The following is a 15,148-nucleotide window of genomic DNA, read 5'->3' on the forward strand; positions in this document are numbered from 1 at the left end:
GTTTAGGGTTTAGGGTTTAGGGTTTGAGCGTGCTGCAGGGCTTCCCTTGACGCAAATCCAAATGCAAAGCTGGTAAGAAAAACAGCGACGCCGCTCTAAACCCTAAACCCTAATCCCTAAACCCCAAACCCTAATCCCTAAACCCTAATCCCCAAACCCTAGACCCTAAACCTTAAGCTTTAGACGCTTCCAAGGGGTTTAGCGGCAGCGTATTATGGCCTGCTTGCTTACCACGCTGAATCCCTCTTGCCTAGGGTTTAGGGTTTAGGGTTTAGGGTTTCGTTTTGTGTGCAGTTTGTAGTGATGGTGGCGACGCCTCTAGTGATGAACTCTCTTCAGTACTGGCTGACGGACAGCTTTATAAAAAGAAGAAACCCCCCCAAGTAAATACAAACCCTAAACCCTAAACCCTAAACCCTAAACCCTAATGGCTGGCAGAGAAACGCAGGCCCTAAACCCTAGCCAGGTCTTCACAGCAGTGGCGTAAACCCTAGCTTTGCTGCGGAGGCTCAGCACCCCTCAGGCCCATTAAAACCCTAAACCCTAAACCCTAAACCCTAAACCCTCGATTTGGCTGTGAGGCGTGCTGCAGCCGCGAGATACCCATTTATGACGTTGTGCAAACAGCAGGGGATATTCCCAGCAGCAGCAGCCGCCGCGAATAATGAAGTGTGCCCAATACAGCAGCAGCAGCAGCAGCAACAGCAGCAGCAGCAGCAGCAACAGCAGCGGCAGCAGAAGCAGCAGCAGCAGCAGAATTGATAGGCAAACAAGTGCTCCCAAAACCTCAGGCGTGGTTTGTGCTCATGGCTGAGGTGTCCGTACACCCGAAACTCAGTTTACTAAGCAGGTCAAATGAAAACAAAGGAAGAAATAAAACAATTATTTATCTTTTTATTCACATTTATTTATTTATCTTCTTATTCACATTTATTTATTTATTTATTTCTCTTTTTATTGAATGTTCACTATTCATTCGTTTACTCCGTTTCGTATGCTTCGAATTCATGCGAGTCCAGTGTAGGTTTCAGGGTTTAGGGCTTAGGGTTTCGGGTTTAGGGTTTAGTTACCAAGCAAATGGGGAGCTAGGTTTTATTTCCAGTCGTTTGCAAAGTGGACTTTGCTGCATCTTTTGCAAAACAAAAGAAATAAACTTTTTAATATTTTTGCAAATTGAATAGTTCAAGTTCTTGCATGCGTTGGGAATTCATGAATACACTTGGGAGACCGGAAAGCTGAATATTCGGGAAATGAGAAGACGACATGGATTTGAATTTACTTTTATTTATTTAAATTTACTTTTATTTATTTAAATTACTTTTATTCATTCAAATCCATTCAAAATATCCCTTCAATTCTTCCAGTTTCCGGCGAACTCCGCTGCTTTCGCTGCAGTTCGAGTTCCGGAAAGCGGGATTTCTGGAGGCGCGGGCGGCGCAAAGCGCTGCGGGGAAATCGCAGAAATTAGTTTTCATTTATTTAAATATTTGAAATTAAAATAAAATGAAATTTGAAAAGTAAAAGGCGGCCCTGGGGAGGCTGCGTTGGGGTGTCTCTACACCCCTCGGCGGCGGCGACCATGGGCGCCTCGCCCGCGACTTCCCGGGGTGGAAAGCGGCGCTAAAATTGCGAAATTTGGGGAATTTCGACTGAAATAGAGAAGAATATTAAAAAGCAAAGTTGGAAATGAAATAAAATACCATTTGCGCGGGATTTTACGGCGTATCGCTCGCGGGCGTGTTGGTGGCGGCGGAAGCATCGGTCGCGCTGCTGCTGCTGCTGCTGCTGCTGCTCGCCTTCTTTCGAGTATTTCTGTTCTTTTGTTTCTTCATTTGGTGTTGTATTTATTCATTTTCATTTTACTTTTACTTCCCTTCTTCTTTTTCTTCTTTCGCCGCCATGCAGCCGCAGATCGCAGGTATGCTCGCTGCAGCCGACTAGCCGTTGCTGCTGCTCCACTTTCCGATTCTTCTAATTCCATTAGTTTTATTCCTTTTAATTTCTTTTCAATTTCCCTTTTAGCCTGTAACTGGTTCTATAAACCCTAATTTGTGGTTTCCGCGCGGAGGTCTCGCGAGGCTGCTGCTCCTCACGGCTTTTGCTGCTGTGTGGCTCAGTAGTTGGCTCGAGTTGCTGCCAACAGCAGCAGCAGAAGCAGCATTAGCAGCAGCAGCAGCAGCAGAAGCACGGTCCCTGCTGCTGCCGCTGCTGCTGCCGCTGCTGCTGCTGCTGCTGCTTTTTGTGATCTCTTTTGCTTCTTTGCTGCTTTCTTTGCTGCTGCAGGCACTTCCGCCTACAGCAGCAGCAGCAGCAGCTTGGGGAGCTGCAGCAGCACGGGCCCTGTGTTTTGGTCTTACGCCTACGATAGCAGCAGCACGGCTCCTGCTGCAGCAGCAGCAGCTGCTGCTGCTGCAGGCGAGCAGCAGCAGCAAACTGCAACAGAAGTGGACACAAATGAACTTAACAAATTAGTTGCTGCTGCTATGTACCAAAGCATCAAGGAGTCCATGCCTTACATTCTACAGGTAACAAATAAATGAATAAATAAATAAATACATAAATAAAATAATAAATAAATTAAAAAAAAATAAATAAATTAATTAATTTAATTAATTAATTTAATTAATTAAAATCTAATTAGTGTATGTTTCTACTCTACCTTAATTTATTAATAACCAGCTGCTGATCTCAATCAGTTAAGTAATTAAATAAATAAATAAATAATAAATATTAAATTGATCTATTAAATAGTTAAATAGATAAATGAATAAATAAATTGGAATTTGTTTTATTAATTAATCGAGCTGTAGTTACACCCTAAATTAATTCACTGCAGCATTTCACTTTTGCTGCTGGACTGTACGTACACTCCTTTTAATTAATTTAATTTAAAAGGGAATAAATTTAAAATATTAATCTTTTAAAATCTTTTAAAAGATAATGAATCAGTGACAAAATCTTAATAAATGACTCCTTTGCTGCTGTTGCTGCTGCTGCTGCTGCTGGTGCTTCTCTTGCTGCTGCTGCTCCTCTAACTGCCACTGCTTCTCTCTCTCGCTGCTGCTGCTGCTGCTGCTGCCTGCTCTGTTGCTGCTGCCGTTTCCGCTGCTGCTGCTGCTGCTTTTCTGCTGCTACTGCTGCTGCTGCTGCGTTGGGGTGTACAGACACAGTACAACTGCACGGCGGAGTCTTGCCCGTGGCTGCAGCAGCAAACTTCTGCGGCAGAGCAGCAAGTTGAAAAGGAGACAAAAAGAATAAAAGAAAGAAAAGGTTTAATTGCATTTGAGGGAATTCGAAAAGAAACGAGCAAACAAAGACAACGGAGAGGCTGCTGCTAGCCCCGCTGCTGCTGCTGCTGCTGCTGCTGCTGCTGCGCGGCTGCAGCAGCAGCAGCAGCCAAGTAGGCACTGCAAATGCAAATCATTAATTGCTGCTGAAGCAGCTTCAATAAGGTAAAAGTGGAATTTAAATTAATTTAATTATTTCCAAATTCCCCCATTCGGCTTTAAGGCAAAAGCGGCTTTTCCCGTGGCACTTTTGCTGCTGAGAAGTGGCTCTTTTGCTGCAGCAAAAAGGCACTTGAAGTGTAAATAAAAGTGGTTTGAATTGGCGAAAAGGATAATTTGAATTCTGGAAAAGCAAGTAGAATTTCTTGGGAATTCAAATGAAAAGAAAGTTCTTTTCTTTTTCTGTTTGGCCAATCTTTTCCACTTCGCATTTAAATTGGCTTTGGGTTTTATTTAAAAGGCTTCGAGCAGCAGCAAGTGCAGCAGGAGCAGCAACTGCTGCAGCAGCAGCAGAAGAAACGGGCGCCGGGAAGACGAAATTGAGCTAATGATGCAGCAAATGCCTTTCTCCAGTTGCAATTAATAATTATAATTATAATTAAATTGCAAAATGCATTTAATTGTGCATTTAAAGCAATTAAAATGAGCTCAAACTTGCATTCATCGCCCGCCGATTTCAGGTGTCTGCGCATACACCCCAGCCTCGCAGCTGTCTGTACACCCCAGACCTGCTTTTTTCTGTTTCTCTTTTTGATCGAATTTCCTCATTTTTATTTTAGGTTTCTTCTGCAACACTTAGTAGTGAATTTAAACATTACAATTAATTAGTTTATTCATTTCCATCAATTTAAGTCCAACTCTTCGGCAAAACGACGCACAACTAGCTAGCTAGGTAGCTAGCTAGCTAGCTACTAGCTAGCTAGTCAAAATGCCTAGCTAGCTAAGTAGCTTAATAGCTACATAGTTGGAATAGCTAGCTAGCTGGCTAGCTAGCTAGCTAGCCACATCCAGCTGGCTAGCTACAGCCTTAGCTGTGACCCATGTAGCTCGCCAAGGAGTGGCTAGCTAGCTAGCTAGCTAGCTAGCCACTTCTTTGCGAGCAGGAAGTGCCCAGCTAGCCACAGCTACAGCAGTAGCTAGCTCTAGCTAGCTGCAGCTAGCTGCAGCTAGTTACAGCTAAGAACTAGGCATAAAAGGTATTCCTGAGGGTTTCGCAGTGAAGAAAATGCTAAAAGGGTTTAGGGTTTAGAGGCAGTGTAAGAAAATGCTAAAAGGGTTTAGGGTTTAGAGGCAGTGTAACAAATCAAAAAACGACAGAGACCAACAAAAGGCCCCAAGCTGTGGTGGGGTCCGCCTGGCAGCAGCAGCAGCACGTGCTGCTGCTGCTGCTGTTGCTGCTGCTGCTGTTGCCGTTGCTGTTGCGGCCTTCGCAGCAGCTGCTGCAGAAGTGCCCCTTGGGGGTCTCTAAATGGGCGCCAAAATAAGAGCAGCAGCAGCAACTGCGCGCTGCTACTGCTGCTGCTGCTGCTGCCGCTGCTGCTGCTGCTGCTGCTGCTGCTGCCGTTCCGGAGCGTTCGCTTCTCGTTCTCTCCTCGACAGCAGCGAGCAGACGACCAGCAGTTGCATAAATGATAAATACCAATTAATTAATTAATTGAATTAAGTTAATTAATTAATTAATTAGTGCTGCTGCTTCTGCTGCTCCTCGTTGTGGGACTTCAGCCGCCACTTCAAAACTGCTTCCGCCAGCCCCAAAGTCAACGCGTTCGTTCCAGAGCCATAAGCAGCAGCTTGCATTGCAAGCACCAGCTGCGGCAGCAGCAGCAGCAGCAGCAGCAGCAGCGGCAGGGCGGCAGCAGCGGGAATGGCAGCAGTGGCAGTGGCAGGGACAGCAGCAGCAGCAACGGAGGGAATGGCAGCAGCAGCGGGGACAACAGTGGGAGCAGCAGCAGGAATAGCAGCAGCAGCAGCAGGAACAGCAGCAGCAGCAGCAGCAGGAACAGCAGCAGCAGCAGCAAGAACAGCAGAAGCGACAAGTTCATATGAATCAGTGGTCAATGATTTGTGAGTATAATGTGTGTTTGACAAATTCATTATTTGCTGTCTGTTTGATAATTTAAAACAAATTAAATTAAATTAAATTAAATTAATTAAATTAATTAAATTATTTAACTAAATATTAAATGAATTAAAATAAATTAAATTAAATATTAAATAAATTAAATTAAATAATCAAATAAAAATAAATGAATTACTTTTGCAAGTTGTCTTCCCGAAAAGCCTTCTGTCTTGTCCGCCACATCTTTTAGAAATTCGTCATTTATTCTTTCATCAACAACAATGCTGTTGCTGCTGCTCTTGCCGCTGCTGCCGCTGCTGCTGCTGCTGCTGCTGCGGCTGCGGATATACCTGTCCATGAACTGCTGCAGCATTTTGTAGCGCTCAGCAGCAGCAGGTAAATTAAACTGCTGCTGCTGCTGCTGCTGCTCTGCTGCTGCTGCTTTGGTGCTGCCGCTGCTGGTGCTGCTGCTTCTATGCTTTGCTGCTGCTTAAATAAGTAAATTAAACTAATTATTTAGGTGTGGCCAGAATAAGGTAAAGTGATTTGAAGTTTTGGGGTTTTTTTGACTTAAACCATCTTTTAGGGTTTTATTTTTTTCTAATTAAAACACTTTCAAGAGTTATATGATCTGCGTTTTTCATTTAAACCACTTTTTAGGGTTTAGTTTTATTACAATTCTTGCCTTATCGAGGACTTTTTCGCAATTAGTTGCAAAAATAAGACAAAATGCATATTGAACATTTGAGGGTTTTTCTCTCGATGTAAACCACGTTTTAGGGTTGCCTTTTCCGCATTTTCGAGTCAAAACACTTTTTCGGGCTTAAAATAATCCTCATTTAGATGTAAAACACTATTTAGGGTTTAACTGGATTAAAATTCTCACTCTGTCGGGGATATCTTTGCAATTAGTTGCGAGAATAAGACAAAACCCTTTTGAAATTTCGGATTTTGGGAGTGGAAACACTTTTTAGGGTTTAACTGGATTGAAAAACTCACTTTGTCGAGGATTTCCTTGCAATTAGTTGCGAGAATAAGACAAAACTTGTTGGTTTCCGTTCCTGTGTGGTGGAGAAAAGCGGAAAGGGCGTTTCTGGAGTGTTCGCTCATGTCTGCTGCTGCTGCTGCTGCAGCAGGCGCTGCTGCTGCTGCTGCTGCTGCTGCTGCAGCACGCCCCTGCCGCAAGAAAGCGTCAGCTTCATCAATAAAAAGAATTAATCCTTTTCTACTCTTCTGAGCCCAATTAAATAATTTATTAATTTCGGAGGCCCCCAGGGGCCCCAGGGGCCCCACGTCGCCCCCCGTCATTATTGCGTAGTCCATCCCCGACTCCCGCGCCAAACTGCAGCAAATCCGAACCAAATTTCGAAATTTAAAATCCAATTTAATCACGAACTTCATAATTAAACATTTGAAAAGCTCTCCACAAAAAAGGGACTTCAAAAGCATCTAAAAAGACGAAAAAGGAGAAAAAGAGGAGAAAAAATAGACAAAATAGAGCTCAAAGAAGACAAATGGAAATAGAAGAAAAGAAGAAATGTTTTTGCAGATGAAAGAAATGCACTTTAGACTGAAAGGCATAAAAGCAAATAAAACAAACAAGACAAATAGTAAAGTGCTGGCTGCTTTGCTAGCTAGCTAGCTAGACAGCTAGCTAGCTAGCTAGCTAGCTAGCAAGCTGGCTGGCTAGCTGGATATTTGGCTAGCCAGCTAGCTAGCCAGCTGGGCAAACAGCCAACCAGCTAGCTAGCTCGCTAGCTTGCTCGCTAGCCAACCAACTAGCAGCTAGCCAGCTAGCTAGCTAGCTAGCCAAATAGCAGCGAGCTAGCCAGCTAGCCAGCTAGCTAGCTAGCTAGCCACCCATCCAGCCCCCTCCACCGCAGCAAAACGCCCCAGTCCCCCAAAAAGCGCACAAAAGAAAACCCAAAACAGCAAAGAACGGCAGAATAAACAAAAAGAAACAAAAACAAACAAATGAGCAAACAAACAAACAAACAAACAAATAAATAAATAAATAAATAAAATAAATCTCACGTGCGGGCAAAGAGGGTCTTGCCAGTGCCGGGGGGCCCGTGCAGCAGCAAGTGGCGGAAGTGGCTGTTGTGGGCTTTAGTGGTCAAAAGGGAGTTTTTAGAAAACTCCAACTTTTGAAATAAATCTTTTTCCAAAACTATATTTTCTTTTGTTTGGGGGGCCCCCCGGGGGCGCCACGGGCGCAGCAGCGAGAAGGGGCCACCCTGAGGCGCATGCGCATGCAGCCGGGGCCTTTTGCTGCACCCATTTTGGCCCGCTTTGACCCAATTTGTTCGGATTTTATTCAGTTTAATTGGATTTTGTTGGATTTATTTGATTTAATTGGAATTAACTGCAATTAATTGGAGTCTTTCGGAGTAAAAGGTAACTAATTGGATCTAATTTGAATAAATTTGAGCCAATTTGAGTTAATTTGAAGTAGTTTGAATTCATTTGAATTCATTTAACTTAACTTAATTTTAATTTGAGGCATTTAAAGGCCTGTTAGGCAAATGGTGGTTAGCTGCGCCTCCAGAGGGTTTGTGATGGGCCTGGGTTTTAAAAAATTCCCAAACCCTAAACCCTAAACCCAAAACCCTAAACCCTAAACCATTTCTTACGGAGAAGGTCCAGCGGGAGGTTTCGCGGACAAGTGGCGGCTTCCCGATCCTGCTTTCCTGAGAAACAGAACCCCCACAAAACAACAAACCCTAAACCCTAAACCCTAAACCCTAAACCCTAGACCCTAAACCCTAAACCCTCGACTTACAACATATCGGGCGGCAATCGAAGCTGCTGCTCTGGCCCCGTAAATGCCGGCGGCGAGGGCCGTTACGCTGCCCACCTGCAGCGTACGTAAACCCTAAGCGCTAAACCCTAAACCCTAAACCCTAAACCCTAGCAGTGAGGCACAACAGCAGCCTCCCATGAGAAAGAACTTTCTCAGTTTAGTAAGGGGCTGTTTACAGTTAAATGGAGTTAAAAGAAATTAAATGAAATAAAAGAAATTAAATGAAATAAAAGAAATTAAATGAAACAAAAGAGATTAAATGAAATAAGAAATCAAATGAAACAAAGTGCAAATGAATGCAAATAAATGCAATTCAACAAAACAATGCAAAACACAATTCAATTCAATTAGATGAATTAAAACGGATTAAAATAAATTAAAATGAATTAAAATGACTTAAAATGAATTAAAATGAACAAAAATGAATTAAAATAAATAAAATAAAATAAAATAAAATTAAAGTAAATAAAATAAATAAAATAAATTAAATTAAAATGAAGCGAAAAACAGACCAAAGCCGTCAACTTGGCCTTATCCGCCAACAGTGCAGAAAAGGCGAAAAGAAGCAAAACGAAAGTAAACAAAATTAAATCAAATTGAACGAAAAAAAATGCAAATAAAACCAAATAAAAGCAATTAAACGAAATAAAACAAAATAAAACCATTTAAAACCCCTTAAAACCCTTTAAAAGGGTTTTAAAACAACAACAAAAAAACAAAAAAACGAACCAAAGCTGTCAACTTGGCCTTGTCCGCCAACAGTGCAGAAAAGGCGGCCCCCAAGGAGCCGAAAGTCTTTTCCAAACTTTCCAGTTTTGTTTTCCGCTCTTCCGCGGCGCGGGCCCGCATGGCCCTGCAGCAAACCCTAAACCCTAAACCCTAAACCCTAAACCCTAAACCCTAAACCCTAAATCCTGGACCTTTGAACCCTGAAGTCCTAGACAGTGAATGGGGAGTGCTGAATTCCTCAGCCTGGAGTGCAAGCCTTTACGCTAAACCCCAGACCCTACACCCCAAACCCCAAACCCTAAACCCTAAACCCTAGAAAAGGGAATTAGAAAAGAAGACCTGAGGTGGACATCAATGTTTTCTCTTTCTTGCAAAATGCGGCCTTTTGCCTCTTCGCGAATTTTCTCTTTTTGCAACTTTTCCTCCAAAGCCTTTTCTTCCCGCAGCTGCTGTCGCCGCATCTCCAGCATTTCCTTCAGCAGCAGCAGCAGCAGCAGCAGGAACAGCAGCAGCAGCAGCAAAGAGGAGAAGCGTTTAAAACCGAATGGGGGACTTTCGAGGGCTTACGGTTTGGGGAGAAGGACTTCTGAGGGCTTAGGGTTTGGGTAGAACGCGCTTTTAGGGTTTAGGGTTTGGGCAAAACGCCCTTTTAGGGTTTAGGGTTTACAGCTTCTGTCTTCTTTCGCTGCTCCTCCTGCAGCAAAAACTGTTTGTGCTGCTGCCGCAGCCATTCTTCGTTTTGCCGCTGCTGGTCCTGCAGCTTCTTCTGGTAGGCTTCTCTGCAGCCAAAATAAATAAATAATAAATTAATTTAAAATATATAATTAAATAATTAGAAAATAAATAATAAATAATAAATGAATGAAAGAAAGCTCCAATTCAAGGGTGTTTCGTCAAGTGGCTGATAAGTGCTTCGCAGTGTTGGCACTAGCAGCAGCTGCAGCAGCAGCAATACCATCAAACACAGCAGCAGCATCAACATCAAGAGCAGCAACAGCAGCAGCACCATCAGCAGCAACACAAGCAGCAGCAGCAGCAACACAAGCAGCAGCAGCAGCAGCACAGCAGCAGCAGCTGCTGCTGCAGAGTGTTTGCTGACGCCTCGAGTTTGGCCTTATACTGCGCGGTGACTCTTTCTTGTTCTTGCTGATGGTCAATTGTCTTTCTGCGCTCTTCGCCTTCAGTTTTGGTTCTTTCTGTTTGCGCCTGCGCTCTTGCTGCTGCTATCTGCAGCAGCAAATTCAAACGCGGGCTGCTGCGCTCAAAGCCGTTCTGCTGCTGCACGTGCTGCTGCAGCAAGCACGCTGCAGCTGCAGCAGCGGTTGCAGCAGAAGCACTTGGACTCTGGTTCTTGCTGCAGCAGCAGCAGCAGCAGCAGCATTTGGACTGCTGCTGCTGCAGCAGCAGCCCGAGCGGCGCTCTTGCTGCAGCAGCAGCAGCTGCACAAGCAGCAGCAGCCCGAGCGCCTCTCTCGCTGCAGCTGCAGCAGCAGGACGGACAGCAGCAGCAGCAGCAGCAAGTACCTGTTCAATTTGTTTTTGAAGTTCCTTTTGCTTCGAAAGCTCCTGCAGTTTAATGACTTCAAAAGCCCGAGCAGCATTTGGGCTGCTGTCGAGCTCCTTCAGCGCCTTCGCCCCTCTCTCCAGCGCAGAGGGGTCGACTGCAAACAAATTCAAATTAATTAAATTAAATAAATTAAATTAAATAAATTAAATCAAATCAAATAATTAGTTCAATTCAATTAATTTAATTTAATTCAACTAATTAGAGTGACTGAATTGGGTTAATTAGGTCAATTAGTTTGGATTTGAATGGATTTGAAGTGAAGGACTTGTGGGGATTTGTTTGTTCGCATTTGAATTAATTTGAACTCATTTGAATTCATCCTTATTTGAATTATTTCAAATTCAAATTAATTCAAATTGATTTAGATTCAAATTAATTTGAATTCGAATTTGAATTAATTTGAACCCATTTGAATTCATCTTTATTTGAATTATTTCAAATTCAAATTATTTCAAAGTGGTTTAAATTCAAATTAATTTGAATTCAAATTAATTCAAATTCAAATTAATTCAAATTCAAATTAATAATTCAAATTCAATTTAGATGAGCTGAAAGGAACACTTGCATGCAGCAACAAAGCTTGGAGTTCAAAACGGCTTGTGCAGCAGCAGCAGCAGCAGCAGCACGAGCAGCAGCAGCAGCAAATGGGAAAAGTTGAAAAATGCATTTTCTTGATTTCTTTGTTTTTAAAAGGGCAAACAAAGGCGCAAATAAAAGGCGAATTGAAAGCCCGGGAAGTTGTGTTTAAGAGGAGGAAATGAGGAGAAGAAAGGGAGTTCTTTAATTTCGAAAAAAAGACAAAAGGAAGAAAAGAAAAATTAAAATAAAGTGAAATGCAGACAGAAAGAAGAAAAGAAAGAATAAAACAGAATGAAAATGCAGAAAGAAGGAAGAAAAGAAAAAACAAGAGAAAACAAAATGCGGACAAAAAGAAGAAAAAAAAGAACACAGTAAGTAGAATGCAGACGAAAGAAGAAGAGAACGAAAAATAAAATAAAAGTGCAGACAAAAGGAAGAAAAGGAAGAATAAAATAAAGTAAAATGAATGAAATGCATCCGCCTCACATTTTCCTGTTATGCTTTCGCCGTCATCTTCTTTCTTGGGAATTGCATTTGGCAGCGCCGCGGAAGGAACTGCAGAAGATCCGCCGAAGGAGGGGAAGTACATTTTGGTGGAAAGACAGAAAAAGAAAAGAATTCCGAAGAAGTCTCGATCAAAAATTGCAAAATGAATCCCCGGAAGAGTTTTGAAACGAAAAGAAACTAAAAGGCCAGCAGACGCGGAGAATTCCAAAAAGAAAGAAATGAAATGAAGATTCAACTTGGCGTCATGTGCAGCGAGGCGGCGAGCTGTACGTACACCTGAAGGCTTCGCCCGCGGCGATCTTCGGGAATTCAAAACGAAGAATGCGCGAAAAGGAAACTGCCGAATCGGAAATTGAGAACTGAATAGTGTTTAGGAATTGAATAATGTTTAATTTCGGAAAAAAAGACGAGCTCGGGGCTTGCTTGTTCAGCGAGAAAGCCTCACTCGACGCCCCGCTCCCTCACGCGCCCAAACCCCGGAACCCGGGCTCCCGTGGAATTGACAAAAAGATGAATTTGAAATTAATTCAAACAAAAGAAAACGTTTTTCATAAGCTCTGCAAAATATAAACGAAGACTTCACCGTGGGGCGCGGGAAGCCCCAAAGCGGGGGCCCCCCTTTCACAGTTCAACTTCTCAAGATTCCCGATTTTTCGCAGAGTTTTCCGGGAATTCAATTCAACTTTAATTTATTTTTCATCAATTTTTCGTTTATTTTCAATTTATTTTCAATTTGTTTTCTATTCAATACTTTTTACTCCAAATGGTGAACTCTAGAGCTCAACTGGCGGCCGCCGTCGGCCGCTTTCTCGGGGCTTTTCAAATTGGCAAAAGATCTTTTCATGATTTTGTTTATTTTTTGTTTTTTAATGAAATAAAATGTTCTTTTGCTTTTATTTCTTTTTATTTTGGCATTAATCGATTAAAATTAAACCACGGTTTAGGGTTTAGGGTTTGCGAAAATGCAGAGAAGAAGAATAAGCTGATCACGCGGGGTGTACGCACAGCACGAAGATTCAAAAAACTAAAGTGGAAAATACAAATTTGGATTGTTTATTTATTCATTCATTTATTTATTTACTTCCTTATTTATTTAGAACTCTTTGTGCTTCAGGCAGCGCTGCTAACTAGCTGCTAAGTTTATTATTTGCTGCAGCAGCAGCAGCAGCCGCTGCTGCTGCTGCTGCTAAATTCACTAGTTGCTGCAGCAGCAGCTGCTACTTCTGAAGTCATCAGTTGCAGCAACAGCAGCAGCAGCAGCAGCAAAAGCTAAAGACTAGAGACGGCGAGGAGCTAAGATAAAAGAATAGAAAAAGGAATAAATAAAAAACAGATCGACAGGAAGTCAAGAAGAAAGAAACCTTCAGGCAGCCCCAGCAGCAGCTGCTGCTGCTGCGGCTGCGCTGCTGCTGCTGCAGCAGCGGGGGAAGCTGCTGCAGCTGTAAAGCCTTACTCCCCCAGGAACCTTCCGATAGATAATAAATAATAAATAAATACTAAATACTAAATAATAAATAATAAATAATAATAGCAATAATAATAATGGCAACAATAAATGCAATAAGACCACAAAAGCAATGAAAGTAACAGCAGCAGCAGCAGCAGCAGCAAGGACAACAAAAAGAAGAAAAATAAAAAAAATGAATAATTAATTAATTAGTTCTGAAGAGGCTTTATTTCAACTTCGACAACAAAATGGAAAAGTTTTGGCGCAAAAGATTTGACTTTCTCCACACGGTGTATAGACACCTGCCACGGGCTGCTGCTTGCTGCTGCTTTTGCTGCCACCAACTTTCCAATTTGCTGCAGCACGTGCTGCGCAAACGCCAAAGAAGCCCCTAGCCGGCAGTTCCCCCTCACAGCTTCTGCTGTTGCTGCTGCTGCGGGCGCTGCTGCTGCTGCTGCTGCTGCCGCTGCCGGTCCTGCTGCTGCTGCCGCTGCAGCTGCTTCTGGTGCTGCTGCTGCAGCTGCTTCTGGTGCTGCTGCTGCTGCTGCTGGTGCTGCTGCTGCTGCCGCTGGTGCTGCTGCTGCTGCTGCTGCTGGGGGGTATATGTACAGGCAAGAGGGTGTGCTGCTGCTGCTCGCGAGCTGCTGCTGCTCCACTCCGTGGATGTGCAGAAAGCCTCCTTTGCTGCTGCTGAGCAGCGCCACAGCAGTTGGCCAGGCCTTTTCGCTGGAGGGGATTAGCCCGAGGCTCACTCGGTCTGCTGCGCCTAGCAGCGCAGCAGGCACGCCTGCTGCTGCTGCTGCTGCTGCTGCTGCAGCTGCTGCTGCTGCAGCTGCTGCTGCTGCTGGGGTTGATGACGGTGGAGTGGCTGCTGAGCGGCTCTGCTGCTGCTGCTGCGGGGATGAAGAAGAGCCAATTGCTGCTCGCGCTGCTGCAGCAGCGGGAGACGCCTCAACTGCTGCCTCGACAGCAGCAGCAAAGGCGTCCTCGTCGCCCGCAGCAGCAGCAGCAGCAGCAGCAGCAGAAGCTGGACCGGACGGAGGCGCGAAGCTGTCACACAAAAGAAAAGTCACCCTCTTGGGGTCTATGCGGTTGACGGGCAGCGCCTCACTGAAGAACTGCAGCAGAACACACAGCAGCAGCAGCAGCAGCAGCAGCAAGAGTAGCAGCAGAAGCAGCAAACTCATGCATGCGAGGTGGAACATCTGCAGCTGAAAGGAAAATCGGAAATTCTTCCCTGATGCATGCGGTGCAGCATGTGGGCAATCTTATGCGTGCAGCAGCTGCTGCAGTTGCAGCAGCAGCAGCTGCTCCTGCTGCTGCCCCTGCCGCAGCAGCTGCTGCAGTTGCTACTGCTCCAGCAGCTACCACTAGCGCTGCCACTGCTGGACTGCTGAGAAAACCGCTGCAAACTCTGCACCCGCTGCAGCCCCTGCCCCAGCAGCAGCTGCTGCAGCAATGCTGCTGCAGCAGCTGCAGCAGCAGCAGCTGCTGCTGCTGCTGCTGCACCTACTTTGAGGGCGTGGGGGTTGAGGTCGCAGGCGTAGAGTTTGCGGAGTTTGTGGGGCGGGCAAAAGGCGAGGGCGGGAAGGGCGAAGAAGCCGATGCCAGCAAAAAGGTCCACCACGACTTCTCCAGCAGCAGCAGCAGCAGCAGCAGCAGCAGCAGCAGGGGAAATGCTCTTCCAGAAGTGGCTGCTGCAGCAGCAAAAGAAAGCACTTTTCGCCAGTTTAAATCCCAAATCAGCAAATATTTAATAAAAGTGAAAGAAGTGGCAAGAGAATAAAAGGGAATTCGAAAAACGAAAAAAATACAAAGGCTGCACGTGCAGACACTACTCAGCTGCAGCAGCAGCAGCAGCAGCAGCAGCATTCCGCTTAGAAACCAACAAGAAAATAACTGCAGCTCTCTTCCCAGGGTCTAGCGCCTAGGGTCTAGGGTTTAGGGTTTAGCGTCTAGGGTTCAGCGTGTAGGGTTTAGGGTTTAGCGTCTAGGGTTTAGGGTTTAGCCTCTTGGGTTTAGGGTTTAGCGTCTAGGGTCTACGGTTTTAGAGTTTAGTGTTTAGCGTGTAGTGTTTAGGGTTTAGCGTGTAGGGTTTAGGGTTTAGCGTGCAGGGCTTAGAGTCTAGCTTGTAGGGTTTAGGGTTTAGCGTGTAGGGTTTAGGGTTTAGG

At 44.4% G+C, this 15,148-nt stretch overlaps 3 protein-coding genes across 3 annotated transcripts in view; 1 reads left to right on the forward strand and 2 right to left on the reverse strand.

Annotated features, from left to right (window-relative positions):
* The window catches only part of ETH_00005315 (uncharacterized protein), a gene marked incomplete at both ends in the record, with an annotated part of 2,856 nt that extends 2,094 nt beyond the window's left edge, over window positions 1–762 (forward strand). Inside the window, 3 exons of the mRNA XM_013372454.1 lie at window positions 39–72; window positions 295–383; window positions 582–762. Of these exons, the coding sequence (XP_013227908.1) occupies window positions 39–72; window positions 295–383; window positions 582–762 (304 nt within the window). The remainder of the gene's footprint in view (window positions 1–38; window positions 73–294; window positions 384–581) is intronic.
* A 4,205-nt stretch (window positions 763–4,967) lies between these two features.
* On the reverse strand, window positions 4,968–11,612 carry ETH_00005320 (ATPase, AAA family domain-containing protein, putative; the record flags this gene model as incomplete). Its single annotated transcript, XM_013372455.1, has 12 exons — window positions 4,968–5,096; window positions 5,543–5,728; window positions 6,346–6,688; window positions 7,381–7,583; window positions 7,980–8,036; window positions 8,129–8,203; window positions 8,879–9,002; window positions 9,218–9,351; window positions 9,546–9,657; window positions 9,978–10,105; window positions 10,402–10,538; window positions 11,510–11,612. 12 exons carry the CDS (start codon window positions 11,610–11,612, stop codon window positions 4,968–4,970), a joined length of 1,731 nt encoding a protein of 576 aa, XP_013227909.1.
* A 1,574-nt stretch (window positions 11,613–13,186) lies between these two features.
* ETH_00005325 (uncharacterized protein) overlaps window positions 13,187–15,148 on the reverse strand; it is a gene marked incomplete at both ends in the record, with an annotated part of 3,882 nt that continues 1,920 nt past the window's right edge. The window contains 2 exons of the mRNA XM_013372456.1: window positions 13,187–14,095; window positions 14,491–14,658. Of these exons, the coding sequence (XP_013227910.1) occupies window positions 13,187–14,095; window positions 14,491–14,658 (1,077 nt within the window). The remainder of the gene's footprint in view (window positions 14,096–14,490; window positions 14,659–15,148) is intronic.

Source organism: Eimeria tenella, genomic scaffold, assembly GCF_000499545.2.
Source record: "Eimeria tenella Houghton genomic scaffold, Eth_scaff1, whole genome shotgun sequence".
NCBI lineage: Eukaryota > Apicomplexa > Conoidasida > Eucoccidiorida > Eimeriidae > Eimeria > Eimeria tenella.